General features: G+C 40.3%; 1 protein-coding gene across 9 annotated transcripts in view; it reads left to right on the top strand.

Annotated features, from left to right (window-relative positions):
* The window catches only part of ATG7 (autophagy related 7), a 295,536-nt gene that overhangs the window by 168,551 nt on the left and 107,032 nt on the right, over positions 1 to 19,953 (top strand). For 7 of the 9 annotated variants that reach the window (XM_060161161.1, XM_060161165.1, XM_060161158.1 and 4 more), the window contains one exon: positions 7,550 to 7,672. The exons of the other annotated variants lie outside the window; for them this stretch is intronic. In XM_060161161.1, the coding sequence (XP_060017144.1) occupies positions 7,550 to 7,672 (123 nt within the window). The remainder of the gene's footprint in view (positions 1 to 7,549; positions 7,673 to 19,953) is intronic. 9 annotated transcript variants of the gene reach the window in all.

The following is a 19,953-nucleotide window of genomic DNA, read 5'->3' as shown; positions in this document are numbered from 1 at the left end:
GTTTTCAGTGTGGTAGTGTGTTGGTTTTCAAGGCTACAGTCAAGCTAGAAGGGGAAAAGGGACGGAAATGGGGCAAGTTAAAATACCACAAACCTCATTGTTTTTACTGTGAATCAGCTGCTTTTCTTAATTTCTTAATTTCTTAATTTCTCCTCAGATTTTGTTAGTATTCTCTTTTCTTTTATGGAAGAGAGCATTTCCAGAGGTCCTTATTCCACTATTTTCACTGACATCACTTTGTGTCATCTTTTCTGTACTTATCAAGCCCTATTTAGTGATAATAATTGTATTCTGAGTAATAAATGCAAAAAAAGGTAATAAATGAATAGCATTTCTGTTGCTCTTTGTAAACCATTCTTTGTCAGTGATTCAAGTCATAATCTTTTTTTTAATCTAAGTGGGGAGATAGGTATGGAGTTGGATCCCCATTGTAGAAATGAGCAGACTCAGAAAGATGAAGTGTTTTGCCCAGTGTTGCCAAATTACTGTCCATTGCATTTTGACTCCCAGTTTTCAGTTCTTTCCTTCTACTCAGTTGGCCTCAGTAAATTTGTGATTTTGGTACATGAAGGTACCAAGATGTAATATTATTTGGCTTTTTTTTAGTACAGTTGTATGTTGCACCATAAGAAGTTTAGTTAAAATACTAAAGTGTTGGAACTTTCATACCATTGTCAATTATCTCAATTTGAAAGCTATTCAGTGTTTTGATTTAAAATCTCCTGTATCCTTTAAATTACCATTGTGCCCATTTTACATTTGGATGCCTAAGAAAAAGGTACACTATACAGTGACTTTAGGGGAAGGACAAGAGACTTACCTGTTTTATATTTTTGACATGCCAGTAATTATCCTGATTAATGCTATAATTTTGACATGCTATTACATGTTTCTTTAACTTTGCTTGTGTTTTTATTTATATTATGAAATTAGATCAATTTACAGGAAAGAAGAACTAATCTTAAAAATCTCGTATCTTTTCAGACTCACTTTTTAAAAATTTTTATACAATTCTTAAAGGTTACATTCCATTTACAGTTATTGCAAAATATTGGCTATATTCCCTGTGTTGTACAATACATCCTTGTAACCTGTCTTACACCCAATACTTTGTACCTCCCACTCCAACCCTGTATTGCCCCTGCTATTAAATATCTTGAACTCAGAGCTGCCCTCCTTTTTTAAAGTTTGACCTTATAAGTCCTACCTGTGTCTAAATGGAGAAAGTTAACAGCAGCTGATTTAGTTAGGATGATAGCTACGTGTTTCCATATGAAGCCGTTTTCTCATCCATTATCTGCTTTATATCACTGACGTATATAGAAATAGGAACAAAGTTACTGAACATCCGGTTGATATTTGAAAATGCCATCGACTGCTGACTACCAGGGACAGTGAGGCAGAGTATTTCTTTCAATCCCTTTGGCAACTCAGTGTGCCATGGAGAGTAGTGGGGTCAGAGAAGACAAAAGGGAAAAATGATCACCGGGAGTGGAATTAATCAAGGAAGACTTCTTGCAGTTGATACTTGAGCTGAACTTTGAAGTGCAAGACCTCATTTGATAGGAAAGACAAGAGATCATTCTAGGTAGGCCAGCACCAAGAGGTAATGGGAAGGGAGCTGAAGCTTTTCCAAGGTGATGGTCCCAGGAAGGAGCTGGGAGTAGTGAAGGTGGAACAGTCATGTTGTAAGGGCTGCTGAAATCAGGGCTTTTTTCCTCTTCTTTGATTCTTTTTTATGATGATGAGAGAAATCCCAGGGCACCAAGAGACAGAAACTGATCAAGGGGCTTCCTGGTGTTACTAGCCGTGCTTCCAGCTCATTATCCAAAGTGGGGGCTTCTCTACCCTGGCATGGCTCCCTCAGCAAAAGTACTGGAAAACAGAGAGTTTTGCCCTCAACTTGAAGTAGAGTCTCTGCAGACAACTGGGTGACTGTCCCTCAGAAGGGAGTGTTTTGACTCTTCTGTCATGGATTCTCATAGGATGGGAACTAAGGGTCCTGGTGGCTTCTAGCTATACTCTTTTATTACCCTATCTGGGATATTGGGCAAGCTTTTCCTAAGTTTTTTTTTTAGAAATCATGACCCATGTATATTTTTAAATCATCAAGAGCAAATAAGTACAATTTCTAAACAACAAAGACTTTAAATAAGAGTTTTGCGGACACTGCGTGTTCCCATCCCCTTTTGAAAATATATTAGCTATTTTTTTTAGGTAGGGCACACAGTTCCTCTTGTCCTTGTTTAAGAATAACAGACAAGAGATGCAAACTGTGAATCCATTCTGCTTCTCATGAACTGAAAGTCATTGCATGGTGTAGTCAGGAGATCTTAGACTCTATGAAAGGCATTCCACAGAGAGCCGTCCAACAATTGGAGGATTCTGGAGGGACTTAAATACCTAGCTGGACAGTATAGTTTTGATCTAGTAGCCACCAAAGAGTCTCAGCCAGAGAAGTGATATTCCTAAAATCATGTTTTAAGAAGAGATTCTACCATCTTTGTCCAGGGGTATGTGCTCATATACATCATGAATAAAGATAACCTAGCCTTACAGAATAGTTAAGTAAAGAAAATTGTGTCCGTTAGGAAAGGATCTGTATCTTTATACTGAAAGAGTCATTATTATTTCTCTACTTAGCAAAGTACCTTTAGAATACTTACAGCCTTCCAAAATGTAATGTGTACAAGACCACATATTATATAATTTACTTAAGAGGTGTTCTATGTTTTATGTTTTATGACAGGTTGTTGCAGTGCTCAAATTCATTGTGATAGTATCTTTTATTTTTGGTAATTTAAAACACATTTTTCCCCTTTAAGAAGGTTAAGATGTGTGTAGAGGAAAAAAAACTCCTCCTACGTTTTATAAGCTGCTTATACTTGTAACACAGATTAACTTTCCTGCACATAAAGGGAATACTGGAAAACTCTTGCATGATTAAATATGCCCCTAAGGGATTAAATTTTTCCACATATTTTTCAAGCCAGAGCTATTAATAATGCTTCACCCTTAAACTTGCTGTACATCCTGATTATGGGGGAGGCCTTCACTCATTCTGCCCTTGCTGCTAGTTTTTTCACTGTCCAGGTTTGTAGCACTACACAGTTAGGTGTGGAAACGTAGGCTTGAAATCTGAGAATAAGGTCTGACAAAGTGCCATCTCTGGAGTTACTCCAAATTTTTTTTTCAAAGTTTTTGCCCGTTTTTCACTCCCATGTCTTCTTTTTTTTTTCTTTTAACCTTAATGGAAACCTAGCACAAAGTAGCTGTTTAATTAGTTTAGTAGTTCACCCAGGAATAAGTGATCACTGGATGGACTTAGAGATTACCATACTAAGTGAATTAAGACAGAAAGAGAAAGACAGATACCATATGATATCACTTTTGTGGGATCTAAAAAAAAAAAATACAAATGAACTTACTTACAAAATGGAAATAGACCCACAGGCAGAGAAAACTAACATATAGTTACCAAGGGGGAAAAGAGAGGAGGGATAAATTAGGAGTTTGACATCAACATATACATACTACTGTATATAAAATAGATAACCAACACGGACCAACTCTATAGCACAGGGAATTATACTCAGTATTCTGTAATAACCTGTATGGGGAAAGAATCTAAAAAGAATATATAGGGCTTCCCTGGTGGCCAGTGGTTGAGAGTCCGCCTGCCGATGCAGGGGACGTGGGTTCGTGCCCCGCTCCGGGGTGATCCCACATGCCGCGGAGCGGCTGGGCCCGTGAGCCATGGCCGCTGAGCCTGCGCGTCCAGAGCCTGTGCTCCGCAACGGGAGAGGCCACAACAGTGAGAGGCCCACCAAAAAAAAAAAAAAAAAAGCTAAAAGAATATATATATATATATATATATACCTGAATCACTTTGCTGAATACCTGAAACTAACACAACATCATAAATGAACTATATGTCAATTAAAAAATAAATTGAAAAAATAAAAACAGCAATATTAATATCATGCCTCTTAAAAAAAAAAGTGAGTTCACTAAACACACAGCATTTAGCATTTCAAAAAAGATCACTTACTTTCTATGCACATTTTTCCTGAGATAACATTCTGGTTTGTAAGTACTCCCATAATTACTGAGGCATTCAATTATTAAGTGCCTTTTAATCCAGGCATTGGATTGTCAAATTAATTTACTGTGGCTAATCAGCCAAAGACTGTATACTTCGTTAATGCCTTGGGGCAACAGTCATCCCCTGCCTCTCCAGCTCTCCACGTTCCGTCTCTCTGTCCCTACAGCCTGCAGGTCTTTCCACACCAGCCTCAGGTCCCTTCATCGCTGCTCACTAGCCCCTCAAATTCTTTGACCCTTTCTGTCCAGTCCTCAAGCTTATTAGATGGGTCCTTAACTACCTTTCTCCCCAAACTTATATTTTCTGTCCTGAGCAGGGGCTTTAGATTGCTTAGCACTCTTCATGCGCTGCTGATTAGCTGCCCTTCTCACATTCCCCACCCAGCTGCCCCAGACTGTCATCACCCCCCTCAAGCTCCATGTCCCACCCCATCCCCTTTTCTGGCAGCAGATGACCTTGCTGCCTGCTGTTCAGACCATAGCGTTCCTCGGCCCCCAGTTCCCTTCTCTCCTAACTTAACATTTCAACTGCTTTGCTGGTCCCTACCTACACACTTCTGTGCCCGGGGCAGAGCCACCCCTCTAGCTCCAACTTCTTCATTAGGACTTTAGAGTTCTTCCTCTTCTTCTGAGAACTTTCTCCAGCACTGAAGAAAAAAATAAAAACTAAGTTGAGATTTTAATATTATTTGACGAAGTAATATGTGCACATGGTTTTAAAAATTCATGTAGTGTAGAAGAATGTACAGAGGCAACTACTTGATGTCAGGTGTGTGTGTATGTGTGTGTGTGTGTGTGTGTATTCTTCCAGAGATATTATATGCAAAAACAAGCCTATGCGTATGTGCATTTCCCTTTCTTCCTCTCTTCTTCTCCACCTTTATTTTAAAAATATTAATACTAGACCCATGGTCTGGACATTGCTTTTTAATATATCTCTGTCTTGGAAATCAGTTTATGTTAGTACTATAGAACCACCTCCTCCTTTTTTTTTTTTTAATCTTTATTGGATTATAATTACTTCACAATACTGTGTTAGTTTCTGTTGCACAGAAGGTGAATCAGCCATATGCATACATGTATCCCCGTATCTCCTCCCTCTTGCATCTCCCTCCCACCCTCCCTATCCCACCTCTCTAGGTCATCACAAAGCACCTAGCTGATCTGCTTGTGCTATGCTGCTGCTTCCCGCTAGCTAACTATTTTACATTCGGTAGTGTATATATGTCGATGCTGCTCTCACTTCGCCCCAGCTTCCTGCTCCCCCCACTGTGTCCTCAAGTCCATTCTGTACGTCTACGTCTTTATTCCTGCCCTGCCACTAGGTTCATCAGTACAATTTTTTTTTTTTTAGATTCCATATATATGTGTTAGCACTACAATGAGGTATCACCTCACACCAGTCAGAATGGCCATCATCAAAAAATCTAGAAACAGTAAATGCTGGAAAGGGTGTGGTGAAAAGGGAACCCTCCTACACTGTTGGTGGGAATGTAAATTGATACAACCACTATGGAGAACAGTATGGAGGTTCCTTAAAAAACTAAAAATAGAACTGCCTCATTCTTTTAATGGATCCTGATTATGTCCTTGATTGTAAATATACCACAATTTAGTTAATTAGTCCCCTTTAAAAGGGTAGTTATTCTTAATCTTTTGTTGCTGCAAACGGTGTTGCAGTGAGTGTCCTTACACATCAGTCTTTGTGCCCATGTAGGCAGGGTAAAAGCAGGAATGGTGTGGGCATGCTGCTTAAGAGTCAACATTCTCATCATCAGGTTTCCTTTAAAATGTCTACTATGTAAACTAAAAGATAATTGAATATTGAAGAATATTGGAAAAAAGGGAATCACAATTCCCCAACCCTCAACAACAACAAAAAGTCTTTGAAAAGTCTTTGAAGTGGAATTGCTGGATTGAAGGGCTTATACATTTTTATTTCTGAATGGAGAAAAAAAATTTCTAATTCTTTTTTCTATATCGTGTGTCATTGCTTCTCCAACCTTTCTGTTCATGTGTTGATTTCTTAGATTTATCTTCAATGTCTGCTGTCTTTTTGAAACTTTCATCTCTTTATTTATTGAGTTTTGAGAAAATTTCCAAGGCATAATGGTTCAGTGTTTGCTTTTTGCAGTTCACAGTTCTTATGATTGTTGAATTCCTAAACGTGATAGTCATTTTTTGCGTGTGTGTGTGGTTTGCTTTTAGGTAGTCATATGTTCTTACATTGTTCTCAGAAGACTAGTGGTCTCCTATCTTTTGATCTTTTTGTTGAAGGACAACATGTATATGAAAACATGCTTGATAGTTTTTCACAAAGTATACCTTTGTAACCAGAACCCAGATAAAAGAACAAATATTACCAACATCTCAGGACCTCTCCTGTGCCCAATTCCAATTACAGTCCTTCAATGGATAACCGCTCTCCTGACTTTTACACCACAGGTTCATTTAAAAAAAAAAAACTTTATGTAATTGTAATCCTGTAGCACATTATGTTTGTGAGAATTATGTATATTGTTGCGTGTAGTTGTCTGTTTATTTCTGTATGATATTCCATTGTATGAATAAACCACAGTTTGTTAATTCATTCTACTGTTGATGGACTCTTGTGTAGTTTCTAGTTTGAGGCTATCATGAATAGTGCTTCTATGGATACTTTTGTTCAGGTCTTTTGATGCACATATGTACATATTTTTTGTTGGATGTATATATCTAGGAGTAGAATTTCATGATCACAGGGCATATACATGTTAAACCTCTAAAGCAGTTATCTCATTTTGCCTTCTGATGAGAATACTGTTTGTTCCACCTCCTTGTCAGTACTTGGTATTTTCTGTCTTTTTCATTTTAGCCATTCTGGTAGGTATGAATTAGTAGTTCATTGTGGTTTTAGTTGTCATTTTCCTGATAACTTGTAATGTTGAGCAACTTTTCATATGTTTATTGACTATTTGGGCAACTTCTTTTGTGATATGCCTGGTGAAACTCATTTTTACATTAAAAAAAATTTTTTTAATACATTTTACTAGCAGGTAGGCCACATTTCCCACCCTTTTGTCCCCACCATTTCCCTTTATCCTTAAAAAATTTTTTTCTTGGCTCTTCTCTTGACTATTATTTTTCTCCTAAAAAGTGAACTTTAGAATCAGCAACCTCAACTCTTCTAGAAGTTTCAGTGAATTTGCATGTAACTTACTTTGTTGGAGAAATACCATCATCTAAATTGGAAGATGATGTTGTCATTCTTTCTAAGAAAGAGAAAATAATAAATCCTAAGCCCTCACAGTTGTTTGCCTACCATATTGATTTTTCCCATATTTAATTTTTAATTCTAGTTTTAATTCCATTTTTGACAAGTGATTATTAGAAGTGAAACTCTCTTAATATGCATTTAAAGCCTACAGCCCCCTTAAATACATCTATATGTATAAATATCTTACAGGTTCTTGATCAGTATGAACGAGAAGGATTTAATTTCCTGGTGAAGGTGTTTAATTCTTCACATTCCTTCTTAGAGGATTTGACTGGTCTTACGTTGCTGCATCAGGAGACCCAGGCTGCTGAGGTAAGACTAAAACAAGCATTTTGTTCAGAAGGCTGATGTGTTTCAAACCTGTTTGATAATTGGATTTATGGAAAAGGAAGGAAGCAGTTCATTACAGTTTTTCCTTAGGACAAAATCGCTAAATAAGTCTGCTACTTATCAGAAAATGAACCTTCTGCAGTTGCTGGATGACGCAGTGTGCAGGTATTGTGTGGTAGGTTCCAAATGCACAAAATTGCTGATAAAGGAAGTACAGGTTATTGATTTCCAAGCACCTCTGGTCCTTACTGAAGAACAGCATGCCTGTGGCCCTTGGAGGGTTGGCTGTGATGTCCATACATCAAAATGCAAGTCAGGGAAGACATTGGACTCTGGCCATGTCTTTTATTTCACAGCTGAACCCATCTTTGTAGGCCACTGAACCTCACCACGAAATGGCTTCCTCAGTTACAACCTAAGAGAGTTTTGTTTTGCTTGTCATTTAGAATATTTTGCAAATCGTAATTTCCTGGGTTGCTACCAGTGTGCGTGTGTGTGTGTGTGTGTGTGTGTGTGTGTGTGTGTGTTTTAAGACTGGGATTACAAACTAGATTATCATTTTGCTTTTCCAAATGCTCACTGTACTTCGAAAAGGGTATGCTGTGTATGTGTGGCACCGCTGGGTCACTTGGCCAAACAGACAGTTCCTCAAAATGGATGAATGAGATTAAATGAGATTAAACCAACATCTGCCCCCGCCATTCCCTACCCACCTCCAACCCCCACCCCACCCCCACCCAGTAGCCTAGGTAAAGAAGCTCTTAGGAAAAATGTGGCCTGTCATAGCGTTTCCGCAAGCTGCATAAGGAAAACCTGGAGTGCCTGTATCCTATGGGAGTGGAATACTTGCAAAGTTACCATCAGTCCCATAGTAACTGATGTTGAGAGTAAGATAGTTCCTCTGTTGAGTAACAGATGTTGAGTAACATAGTTGATTGATTTCTGTCTGGGGTTTTGTATGCTCAACATTGGGGGAAGCCCCAGTGGTCAGTGAGTGATGGTCAAGCCCAATACTGCAGTAGCTGGTGGTGAAAAGGCTGGTGTTTGGAAGACTGGAACTAGCCCTGAGTATAGGAAAACGATGTAGAAATAGCAGAAGGAAATCTTGTGAAGGTTTCAGCAGCCACCCCAGAAAATCATGGTAGTGCTCTTCTAGTGCTAGACTTAGAGCTGAAACTGATTCTTCTTTGACTTGATTTGGTGTCCTCTGGGCATTCAGCAGATGCAATCTTCCACTTATGACGAATAGTTAGACCCGCATAGGGTATCTCAGCTTCATTTTCAGGAGATGAATGGCATCTCTACAGGACTTTAAGAGATGTTGAGATGTTTCTCAGAGCTGTGATTGGCTTCCCAGACATGGTTCAGAGTATTATGTTGATCATGGCTGCCATTTTTTCTTTTGAGCAGCACTGATGGCAAGGGAAAAATAACTTACGGGTCTTTTCAACCACGCAGTCATTTGACTAGTTGGCTGGGGGAATTTTTCCACCCAGCTAGAAATAATTCACATACTTCTCTTTAACTGCCTGGAAGAATTGCAACTTGAAATTGATCCCATGTTTCACTCTTTAAAAACAGAGCAGATGCTCGGATAATGGGCCGATTCCTTCATTAAACCTGGCTTGTTTTGCGTTTTGGTTGGTCAAACATTCATAATCTTTTCAAAGGCCCAGAAGGAGAAGGGGAAGTTTGAGAGCAATAGCAGCTAGGTGGTAGGGCGGAAGGGGGTATAATTTCATCCACAAGTCTTATCTTTCTTCTTGAAGTTTTCCTCTATTAAATTACATTTATAGTTTTGGAATCATAAGTTACACATCAAATTTTAGATTAGAGGTGGTAAACTGGTTGGCCTATGAGCCAGATATGGCTTACAGGTGTGTTTTGTTTGGCCTACCCTATGTGTTAAATGCTGAATAAAACCAACATTTAAAAATAATGAGTTTTACCTAAAAATATGAACGTTCCCATTTCCAGCTTCTTTGAAAAATCAGATCTGGCAACCCCAGGCCTGCATTCCTTAATAGTGATGTTAGCTGGAGCCAAGAAGAAAATTTTATAGATAAATAATGCACTTGATACAAATTTTTAAAGGCATAAAAATATTCTGTGTGGAAAGGAAACCTTCCTTCTGCACCTGTCCCTTAACACCCAGTTCTCTTCCTGGAGACACACACTGCTGTTAGTTTCTTGCCCAAAGGTATTCTTTAGGTGAGGATGCTCTGTTTAGAAGATGTTCTTCACAGTATGGAGGTTCCTTAAAAAACTAAAAATAGAACTACCATACAACCCAACAATCCCACTACTGGGCATATACCCTGAGAAAACCATAATTCAAAAAGAGTCATGTACCACAGTGTTCACTGCAGCTCTATTTACAATAGCCAGGACACGGTAGCAACCTAAGTGTCCATCGACAGATGAATGGATAAAGAAGATGTGGCACATATATACAATGGAATATTACTCAGCCATAAAAAGAAATGAAATTGAGTTATTTGTAGTGAGGTGGATGGACCTAGAGTCTGTCATACAGAGTGAGGTAAGTCAGAAAGAGAAAAAGAAATACCGTATGCTAACACATATATAAGGAATTAGAAAAATAAAAAAAGGTTATGAAGAACCTAGGGGCAGGACCGGAATAAAGACACAGACCTAATAGAGAATGGACTTGAGGACACGGGGAGGGGGAAGGGTAAGCTGGGACAAAGTGAGGAGTGGCATGGACATCTATACACTACCAAACGTAAAATAGCTAGCTAGTGGGAAGTGGCCGCATAGCACAGAGAGGTCAGCTTGTGACCACCTAGAGGGGTGGGATAGGGTGGGTGGGAGGGAGACGCCAGAGGGAGGAGATATGGGGATATATGTATACGTATAGCTGATTCACTTTGTTATACAGCAGAAACTAACACATCATTGTGAAGCAATTATACTCCAATAAAGATGTTAAAAAAAAAAAAAAAGAGGTTCCTCAGTTGATGACCCTTATTGGTATTGGTATTTGCAACTCCTGTCTTAGGAAAGGATTATTCTTTTTCTTAAAAAGCTCTAAATAGGACTGTGTTTTAAAAAGATAATTCTCACCAGCAGACCTCAGAGCAACAAAAATCATTGTCTTGCCTATATTTTTTTACTTTACTGTGAAAAATGTGTGTGTAAATAAGTATTAATATCAAAAAATATACACATATACACTGTGTAAAGCTAGTGTTTTGATTTGTGTACTTGATTCCCAGTGCATTTACAGATGTTCAGTAATAAAAATACAAACTTCTGTGTCCCATATAGAAAGGTCCCAACTTACTTATTTTAGCAGTGCAATCAGGAACGCCCAATTAATTCTCATCTTGGGCTGTTTTCACCCATCAGCACTGGAATATCAAAAGATATGTGACAGTATCATGTGATACATTGTTTACAAAATATGTATTTGTACAAATACTAGCTTAAAAAAAAAACCTTTACTGAACATCTTTTGAAAACTTGGTAGCAAGGCACTATGCTAGTGACTGAATACAGAAGTTAATGAAATGAGTTCACAGTCTAGTGTGCAAAGCAGAGACGTAAATAGTGAACTCTAGTATCATCAGAAATGTTGTAGTCATTTATATATTAGGTGCTGAGGGAGCAGAGGAAGTTACTCCCTGGGGGAGCAGGGATGTCAAGGAGAACTTCCCAGGGACCAAATATTCCATTTAGTTTTAAAGGATGAGTAGGCGCTCTCTAAAAATAAGAGTTGGATTTGGGCAGGGAAAGTGTACGGAAGGAGTCGGACAGGAAGGGAGGGCCAGGGCATCCTAGGGATAAAGGACCCAGAGGCCAGGAGTCTTCGGTGTGTCACTCAGATTGTGAGCATTTAGTTGGAGTTACCTGAAATCAGATAATATACTTTTTAGTAACAGTTTTATTGACCTATAACTCACATACCATGAAATTTACCCTTTAAGAGTATATAATCTGGTGGTTTTTAGTGCATTCACAGAGTTGTTAGGCTGCTGTTATTCCTAAGTTTAGTACCTTCTCATGCCCACGAAAAGGAGCTCCGTACCCATTGAGCCGTCACTCCTTGTTCCCACCTGCTCCTTGCAGTCCTGATAACTGCTCATCTCCCTGCTGTCTCGCGGGATTTGCCTATTCTGGACATGTCACATAAATGAAACCAAACAATGCATGGCCTTTGTGTCTGATGTCTGTAACTTAGCATGATGTTTTCTAGGTTCATCCATATTGTAGCAAGGTAATTCTTCTCAATTTAAAGAAGAAAAATGTTTTGATGCTATTAAACTTTCTCCTATCCCTTAATACCTGTGGTCTGTCTCCCTAAATATATCCCCTTTATGAAGGATGAATACAAAGCTGATCCCGCTAGAGACTACAAATCCCTTTATTTTCATAGAAAGGGGCACAGAGAGAATGGATTAAGAGAGATATTCAAGACAAAATCATCCAGATTTAGTGAGATTGACCAGTGCAACCCAGTTTTTTGCACCCATCTCCCTTCCATCATCAAGTATACAAAAATGATTGCCATTATTTTAGTCCAGGTTACTAGTTTAATGATAGTGCTGTTGAGATTAACAAACAAACTGCCAGGTTGGTTTCTGTTGGAGGAGGGGTCGAGGAGCAAGGTGCAGAGTGGGGACTGGCAGTGGGGTGGAGGGGGCGCCAGACTCACAAAGGTAACTTTGTCTGGGGGTATGATATTTTGAGGTAGTGGAATAAATGAGTGAAAATGACTAGATGGTATTAGAGATAGGATGGAGATAGAGTTTGGAGAAAAAGAACAGAACTGGTAGATTGATTTCGCAGATAAAATTATTCTGTTTCATTTAGCACAATGAGGCGAAGCTGTAGAGCTAGGATGCAAGAAAACTTAGAAATGTGTGTGGTATGTTAATTTTATTTCAAGCTGTAGATTAAAAAATTTTAAATACCCACGTCAGAAATGTTTTTGGTAATGCTAACATTTCATAAGGAAAGGGTATTGGACAGAGATTCGTGTTCTTTGTAGCCCGTCTAGCTGCCAAATTGTAGGTGCATCTGCCCATGAGGTATTAAAAGGCCCCACTCAGCTTTTCACGCTCTTAAAATGTTGCTGGCTGAGTACGGAATTTGGCATGGAGTTCTGACCTTTCCTTTCAAGACCCTTACTGAGAATGGGTTTGGATATTTGGAGATTGACCCCAGGTCCATATGGCTCCTAGATGGCTGTTTACCCAGTTGGAACCAAAGGGAATGGCCTTAAAGTTGATGAAACACAAGATATCCAAGTCACAAAGCTGTTGAAGTGCTCACCAAATACTGTTTAAATTGCTGAATTTGTTGAAGAAAGGCTTAGTCTAAACCAAACATGTGAATGACTTAGCCATCTTTTCATAAAATGTGCTGTGACTTATCTTCTTAGGGTTATTTTTCATCAAGTATCAGTTCACATGTACTGATTTAGTTCCAACTGTGAGTTCAACATAGTGCTGTGGGAAACGCCAAATAATTTTCAAATTCTATCTAACTAGAGAGAAAACACTGATTATAAGAGTTAATGAAACAAGCTATATTGGTATATCCTTGAGATACTCAAATTCCAAAATTCCATGACCCAACTTTCCTGAAATATTTCATTCTCATTCTTGAAAGTTTGCAAGTTTCATGATTCCAAGACTAATTTTAGGCTATGTTTTCTCCCCTTGACTGATGCTGTATCATACAGTTATGTTTTTAGGATTGCAGTTACAGCATTCTTTCAAAAGAATTGCATTTTTGCTAAGCAGAAGTTGCTTTCTGCATAATTGGGGATTAATGAATGATCATTTATAAAGTAAGTTTAGCACACCAGCTATAACATAGGATGTAAGGTCATAAACAGACTAGAAATGAACAGGGCTGGGCCGATGGGTTGATTTTTTAATTAAAACTCAGATTTTGACTCATCCACTACAGAATTCAGAATTCTAGAAGATAAAATGCCCATTTCTCTCCTAGCAGGAAAGTCATATGAAAAACATTATAGTCATGTGATATGACTTCATTGGCATGACAATTTACTGTTTAGCAAAGTAAATAGCACAATTAACAAGTGTTTCTGCTGGGACTTTTGCACTTACACTGAGTTTTTGGCCTCTCCCCCTTACAGCTGGTTTTGATTTGGTTCCTGTGGAATATTTTTGCTTTGTTTTGTTTTGTATTTAACAACAGTCAGATATTTATGTACAGCTTCATCAAGAGCCTCCGATGACAAATATGCCTTTGGAGGCCAGTAGAAGCTGTGGGAAACCCCCGTGTCAGCACTTAAACCTGTTGCCAATGGAGAGAAATCACTCTGGGGACTGACCTAGCCTGCTCGTGAATCCACTTCTCTTTTCCCAAGCCTTCTGCTAGCCCACTTCCAACCTGCACTGGCCCATCCTGAGACTGTATCCTGCCTTGATTTTTCCTTATGGAGCAATCCCTCAAGACACAGCTTTGGCTTTCTTTCCTTAAGTGAGGGGGGAAAGGCAGAAACAGCAGGCAGAAAGCCATTTAATTCTTACATTGGAAACTAGAGCCTGGTTTTTGAAATAAGGCTTGGCAGTATCCCTTCAGAGCTCACTTTATAAAATGAGTCACTTCTATTTGCTGTCAGAGCTATCTACATGGATTTGAGATGTTTAGATAAGTTGGTATTAGGGAAAGATCCAGTTGGAGGAGGGACAGTGAAGCCTGGGCAGAGTTCCGCACCCTTTAGAAGAGGAGTCTTGGATGGTACAGCCCACTTGGAGGTGTGTGGGAGAGAGAGGGGAAGAACCATAAATGCTGAGTTCAAACAGCTAATATTAAGAAATAGAACATGGAAACTGCATCCTCCTTAAATTTTAGTCCCTATTCTGCTAGTGTTCTCATGAGTATTTGAGTCATGAGAACATTTTGTGCATCAGTTTACCAAATTAAAATAAGGAGATTGAAGCAAATGTGAAATCCTTTTTAGCTCTAGTAATTCAGTGATTTTGATTCAGTATACCTGGTATGACCAAGAAGTAAAGAGATGGGCTTCCGTGGTGGCGCAGTGGTTGAGAGTCCGCCTGCCGATGCAGGGGACACGGGTTCGTGCCCCGGTCTGGGAAGATCCCACATGCCGCGGAGCGGCTGGGCCCGTGAGCCATGGCTGCTGAGCCTGCACGTCCGGAGCCTGTGCTCCGCAACGGGAGAGGCCACAACAGTGAGAGGCCTGCGTACCACAAAAAAAAAAAAAAAAAGTAAAGAGATGGCCAATTTTTATATCAAAATGTTTTCAAATGCATCAGAATGATTCCTTTTTATACGTTATACAAATATTCTCTGGTATCTTTCATATCTGGCTGCCATTGCTTAGAAACAGTTCTGGTTGCATTCTTTTGAGACTTAGATATACCTGTACTTTGAACCTTTTAATCACTTCTCATACTTGGTACTGGTTGGTTTCTGTAGCAGTATGTACATCCAAAATGGTGCAATCTGGCCAAATAACTTATTCTCCAGACTTCGGTACCGAGGACTTTTGGCTTCTTCATAAACTTAAGTCTCCCCTCACTTTAATTAAATATGTTTATAAAACATGCCACTCACTACCTTTTCATACAGCTTCCAAAGACAGACTCCAAAATCCTGTAGTTTTAAGTAATAGCAGCATCCTTTGAATGTTAAATGTATAATATGTGAGGAGCTTGTTTAAAAATCGGCCATATTATACTATAACATACATAGAGTGTATGAGTGCCTGAACCCAGGCTTGGTCAGAAGGCCTGAGTTCATAGCCCAGCTCCAACAAATGGCCAGGACTGTCTGTTCACCCTTATGGGTTGTGCAGGGCAGAACCATGTGCAGTGGCCCTGTGTGAGACCTTGGGTCATTTGCTTCATTGAGCTTCACGTTCCTTATTTGTAGACTGGGATCAGTAATTTCTGCTCCTCACAGTTACTGTGAGCATTAAATAAGAAAGTACCTAACAAAAAAGACAGATTAATTGGGCTCCATCAAAATTTAAAACTTTGTGCTTCAAAGGATGCTATCAAAGAAGTGAAAAGACAGCCTACAGAATTAGAGAAAAAAGTTTTTTGCAATTCATTTATGTGATGAGGAACCGGTATCCAGAATATATAGGCAACTCTTACAACTCAATAATAAAAAGACATCTAGCTCAATTTAAAAATGGGCAATGGATTCAAATAGCCGTTTCTTGGGACTTCCCTGGTGGCGCAGTGGTTAAGAATCTGCCTGCCCGTGCAGGGGACACGGGTTTGAGCCCTGGTCCGGGAAGATCCCACATGCCGCGGAGCAACTAAGCCCGTGCGCCACAACTACTGAGCCTGTGCTCTAGAGCCATGAGCCACAACTCTTGAGCCCACGTGCCACAACTACTGAAGCCTACATGCCTAGAGCCCCTGCTCCGCAACAAGAGAAGCCACCGCAATGAGAAGCCCATGCACCACGACGAAGGTAGCCCATTTGCTGCAATTAGAGGAAGCCTGTGCGCAGCAACAAAGACCCAATGCAGCCAAAATAAATAAATAAATGTATATTATTTTTAAAAATAAATAGCCGTTTCTTCAAAGATATACAGATGTCCAGTAAGTCCATGAAAAGATGCTCAGCACCATTAGCCATCAGAGAAAGGCAGATCAAAACCACTGTGAGATACCACTGCACACCCACTAAGACGGCTATAATCAAAAGGATGACAGTAATAAGTGTTGGCGAGATGTGGAGAAATTGGAACCCTCACACACTGTTAGTAGAAATGTAAAACAGTGCAGTCACTTTGGAAAACAGTCTGGCAGTTCCTCACAGAGTTAAATAGAGTTACCATATGGTTGTGCTCTTCCACTTCTAGGTATATAAGCAAGAGAAATGAAAACATATGTTCGCACAGAAACTTGTATGCAAATGTTTATAACAGCATTATTTATCATAATAGCTAAAAGGTAGAAACAACCCACAGGCCCATCAGCTGGTAAATGGATCAATAAAATGTGGATATTACTTTTGGAATCATAATGGAATGTTATTTGGTAATAAAAAGGAAAGACAGCTACAACGCGGATGAAGGTTGAAATTATGCTAAGTGAAGGAAGCCAGTCACAAAAGGCCACATATTATAGTATTTCATTTATATGAAACGTCCAGAATTTAAAAATCCGTAGAGTCAGAGAGCAGATTAGTGGTTGCCGAAGAGTGGGCGTGGGGACTTGGGGGGAAAATGAGGAGTGACCACTTATGGGTAAGGGTTTCTTTCTGAGGTGATGAAGTGTTCTAATCTTGGATTGTGATAACGGTTGCACACTGTGAATGCACTAAAACCAATGAATTATACACTTTAATGGGTGAATTGCATGGTAATGTGAATTACTTCTCCATAAAGATGTTTTAAAAAGAAAAGAAAACAAGTGCATAGCCCCACGGCACATAGCTGGGGCTCTCTGTGCTTCTGCCTCCTCTCGTCTCTCTGTCCAGCTCCTGGTGGTAGTGGTGATTTTCTGCTGGTGACAGTGTGCTCGCTGTTTGTAGAAATGAACTTGGTGTAGATGCAACAGTGATTTCTCATGTTCTTATTGCGTCTTAGTTTTCAAAGCCTTAGTCTCTGTGCACCTCATTTAACCCTTTCCTGCAACACGGGTAGCCAGTAAATACTTTATTGGGGGTGGGATGCTAAAGGGGCCCACTGGCCAAGTGCCTCCCTTGTGGGCTTTCTGGGAGAAGATAGTCAAAATGTCAGCCCCTAATGGAAGGGTGAGAGGAAGAGGAGAGTGCTCTGTTGTTGTACGTTGAAGCAGGTGTTTGACAGATCCACATCCCAACCTGGCTCTGCATTTTTTTAACTTCCCTCTTTATCACAGGATTTTATTTTTTCCCAAGAGTTTTTATTTTGAAAATTCTCAAACATACAGAAAAGTTTAAAGAAAAGTAAAATGAATACCGCAATAACTTCCTCTTGGATTCCTCTGTTAGCGTCTTGCCACACCTAGTTTACCTCTTGCGCTCTCTTTCCACACACACACTACATACATATTCACACAATGTCTCTTTTCCTGAACCATTTGAAAGCAAGTTCCATATACAGTGACACCTCCCCACTAAGTTATTTTGTTGTTGTTTGTTTGTTTGCTTTTTTCGGTACGCGGGCCTCACTGTTGTGGCCTCTCCCGTTGCAGAGCACAGCCTCCGGACATGCAGGCTCAGCGGCCATGGCCCACGGGCCCAGCCGCTCCGCGGCATATGGGATCTTCCCGGACCGGGGCACGAACCCGTGTCCCCTGCATCGGCAGGCGGACTCTCAACCACTGCACCACCAGGGAAGCCCCCTGCTAGGTTTTTATCATGAATCTGCTAGTCATACAGATACTCTTCTGTGTAAGTAGAATACTGTTATCGTCACAGAACAGTGAACGATAATTCCATAACACCACCTAAAATCCATCACATATTCAGAATTTCCCAATAGTCCACAGGATTTTAAAGCCACCCTTTAAGCCACTGTTTGCTTTCTCCTTAAGTTTGTAACTTTATACATAAACAGTTTCTAAAGAATAATTAAGCATCAGTCACTTGGTATATAAACTTGAGCACATCTGTTAAGCTCTCTTGGCACCCTCATCCCTACATGAGGAGACACAGTTCTTTTGTTAGGCAGGTGCCCCAGCCATCCTGCTGCCCCAGGCAGGCCTCTTCCAGGTGAGGCTATCTTCGGGTATTACCTGAGCATTCTGGTCTGACTGAAGCAGCCCTGATGGCCAATCCACCCTCCAGTGCTTGAGGCTTTGAGGAGGTAGGAATGGGACTGTGGAGCTTATTTTTGATGTTTGGAAAAGCCAAACAGAAATAAAACATTTATACCATGAGATTACATTGACCAACTAAACCATCAAGTTGTTCCCGCACCACCATCCCTGCCCCCTGAACTCTGTCGTCTCTGAGTAGAATAGAATACTGAACAGCTTGACCCATTCCGAAGCTCTGCTTGGCAGTTATGTGTGACTTTGAATAATTAAAAAAAAATAAGATGAAACAGTGCATTTTGTTGGGTAGGAGGGGTTTTTCAGTCTGTGAAAGAGAAAGTGGAGATTAGGAAGTAGAGAGCTGCTGGCCCAGGGTGCGCCTGCGCGGACTTCCTGACTGCGTCTGCAGTGGAGGGTCCTGGGGAGGTGTTCTTGCAGTCTGCCCTGTGAACATGATTCTAGGGGCTATATTTTTACAGCTGATCCTTCTCACTTGCAAACATAACAGCTGCTATGTGTTGAATTTGGGGGATTTCCATGCTTTGATACTGTAAAATTAAATTGATTCTTGGTTCTGAAATCTTAGTTTTGATCTGTCTTGCTTCTCACTTAGCTGTGGGAGAGCAGGGAGGGAAGGGAGTATGAAATATTCTAAGGTGTATATTTTTTAAAATATTGTTCATATTTAATCATGGCTTCTGTTGGTCAACAAATATTTATTGGACCCTTTCCAATTTCATGGTCGGGTGGGGATTCAAAGAGATACAAGCCAGGCCTTCATGAGACTGATAGTGGGTAGCCCGGGGTGTGTGTGCAGGATGACTCGGGGCGCTGGGCATGCACAGGAGCTGAGCCCGTGGCACAGCAAGACCTGCAGGATTTCAGGGCATCAGATACAGAGAGAGGGCTCTGGGCAAGAGGTGGATTTTGAGCTGGGCCTCACAGATGGGACTTCGAGTGCAGGAAAGGAGAATGAGAGAAGCCATTCCAGAATGGCCCATGACCCAGGGTGCAGCCTGGATCTCTGACAGAAAGTACTACAAGAGGCATAGCAAGCACCATTGATTACATCAGCCATCATTTTCATGGCACTTTGGTACCTAGCCTTTTGGCGCTCAAAACAATCTTATCAGGTGGCCGTGACCCCATTTTGTGGATGTGGTGATCAAGGCTGAGAGAAGTGAATCGATTTGCTAACTTGACTGGACTAGTTAAACATAGCTATGCTCAGTGTTTACATCTTGAGGCTTACAGTACACTCACAAGCCTGGGAGCAGAGAGGGAGGTGGACAAGGAGTGACATGGATGTGCTCTGCTTTGTAGAGAGTACCACTACATCAACGCTGAGCAGTTTTTATATATATATATATATATATATATTATTTATTTATTTATTTATTTATTTATTTTTGGCTGTGTTGGGTCTTCGTTTCTGTGCGAGGGCTTTCTCCAGTTGCGGTGAGTGGGGTCCACTCCTCATCACGGTGCGCGGGCCTCTCACTATCGCGGCCTCTCCCGTTGCGGAGCACAGGCTCC

The sequence above is a fragment of the Lagenorhynchus albirostris genome, chromosome 10, assembly GCF_949774975.1.
Source record: "Lagenorhynchus albirostris chromosome 10, mLagAlb1.1, whole genome shotgun sequence".
Lineage (NCBI taxonomy): Eukaryota > Metazoa > Chordata > Mammalia > Artiodactyla > Delphinidae > Lagenorhynchus > Lagenorhynchus albirostris.
This window is presented reverse-complemented; position numbering and strand designations above follow the sequence as displayed.